Raw genomic sequence first — 1347 nt, forward strand, 5'->3', positions numbered from 1 at the left:
TTTTATTCAAATATAAAAATCTTGTAAAATAAAAGTTCAGTAAATATAAAATTATTTACTATATTCTATCCCAAGAAAGATACAACTAATAATACAAAAACAGTATGAGAAGTCCATTACCCCATAAAAAGGAAAATCACATCATTTCTCTATTCTCTCTTTTGGACCTTTCCATCATACCAAACCACTACAATTTATGAAGTTTTAAACCTTTTTTCCAGATTTATGAGTAGAAATCCAACACCGGGGTTAGTCGATGGTTTTAAGTAAGAATCGAATATGCGGCTAGTCGATGGTTTTAAGTAAGAATCGAATAACATAAAAAACTGCTGCTAAATCTCAAAATTGATAGAAATAATTACAACATAACCCTAGAAATTTTGAGCCTATCATCTTCTTTCCTACCTCTAATTGACTTAAGTTCTTCAGCACATCGAAGAGTTCTTTCAATCTGATAACCACCTCCAACACTAACCTCTCTTTCTAAATGACAACAATAACTCTCAAACACACTCACATTCACATGCAACTTGAAATCCATTAAGAACAAGAAATCAAACTCCAAATCATTGATCTCTTTTGTTGTGAATCCCCCAACTTTAGCAAAATAAGAATTTCTGTAATTCCTGCAACCCAATAATTGAAAAACAAAATCAGAAAAAACCCATTTCACCAATTCACAAATCTTCAATTTTATGACTTACATATCCTCGACGAACTTCGATGCAACCATTATAGTAGTTATCAAAAGCCTGTGGACATTTAGAATGTTGATTTGAAACTCGGGGTAAATCTGACAGAATCGATCGATGTAAACATAGGAAACAACGAAAACCGGCGGACCGACTTTGGTGTAACGGAATATTCGTTCGAGATAGGATTGGATCGACATGTCGGGTACTTGGTTGCAATCGAAAACCCTTGTACGGATATCTCTGTTTTTGAAAGGGTTTTTGGTGATTCTTTGATTTCTGGTCATTGTTCTTTCTATGAGAGATGATAGAACAGAGATGACTAAAGGGGTTTTTTGGTCGGAGAAATAGTATAGATCATGCCTGAGTTTTCTTGGGGAAATCGGAATAGAAGTTGTCAAAGACATTTTTGGTTTTGGGTTTTGAAATGTATGAAGGGAGAAGAAGGGTTATCAAGGGCTTTATATATATAAATGATTCTAATTAGGTTTCTAGTTTTAAAGACTTGTTTGGTTTATAGTATATGTTAGTAGTTTATTCTTGTAGAGCTTGTTTGATCTTGGTTCTTTGAGAGAAGTTTTGGGTTTTGTTAAAAGAAAATTATTTTAATAAAACAAATTAAGTTATTTGTGTTTTTAATTGGTTTAATTACTAA

General features: G+C 32.4%; 1 protein-coding gene across 1 annotated transcript; it reads right to left on the reverse strand.

Annotated features, from left to right (window-relative positions):
* Positions 1-315: 315 nt before the first annotated feature.
* LOC124942535 (cyclin-U2-2-like) lies at positions 316-1140 on the reverse strand. The gene is made up of 2 exons (XM_047483061.1): positions 705-1140; positions 316-626 (listed from the first exon to the last, which is right to left on the reverse strand). Exons 1-2 carry the CDS (start codon positions 1097-1099, stop codon positions 359-361), a joined length of 663 nt encoding a protein of 220 aa, XP_047339017.1. The 5' UTR covers positions 1100-1140; the 3' UTR covers positions 316-358.
* Positions 1141-1347: the final 207 nt, after the last annotated feature.

Source organism: Impatiens glandulifera, chromosome 6 (assembly GCF_907164915.1).
Source record: "Impatiens glandulifera chromosome 6, dImpGla2.1, whole genome shotgun sequence".
Taxonomy (NCBI): Eukaryota; Viridiplantae; Streptophyta; class Magnoliopsida; order Ericales; family Balsaminaceae; genus Impatiens; species Impatiens glandulifera.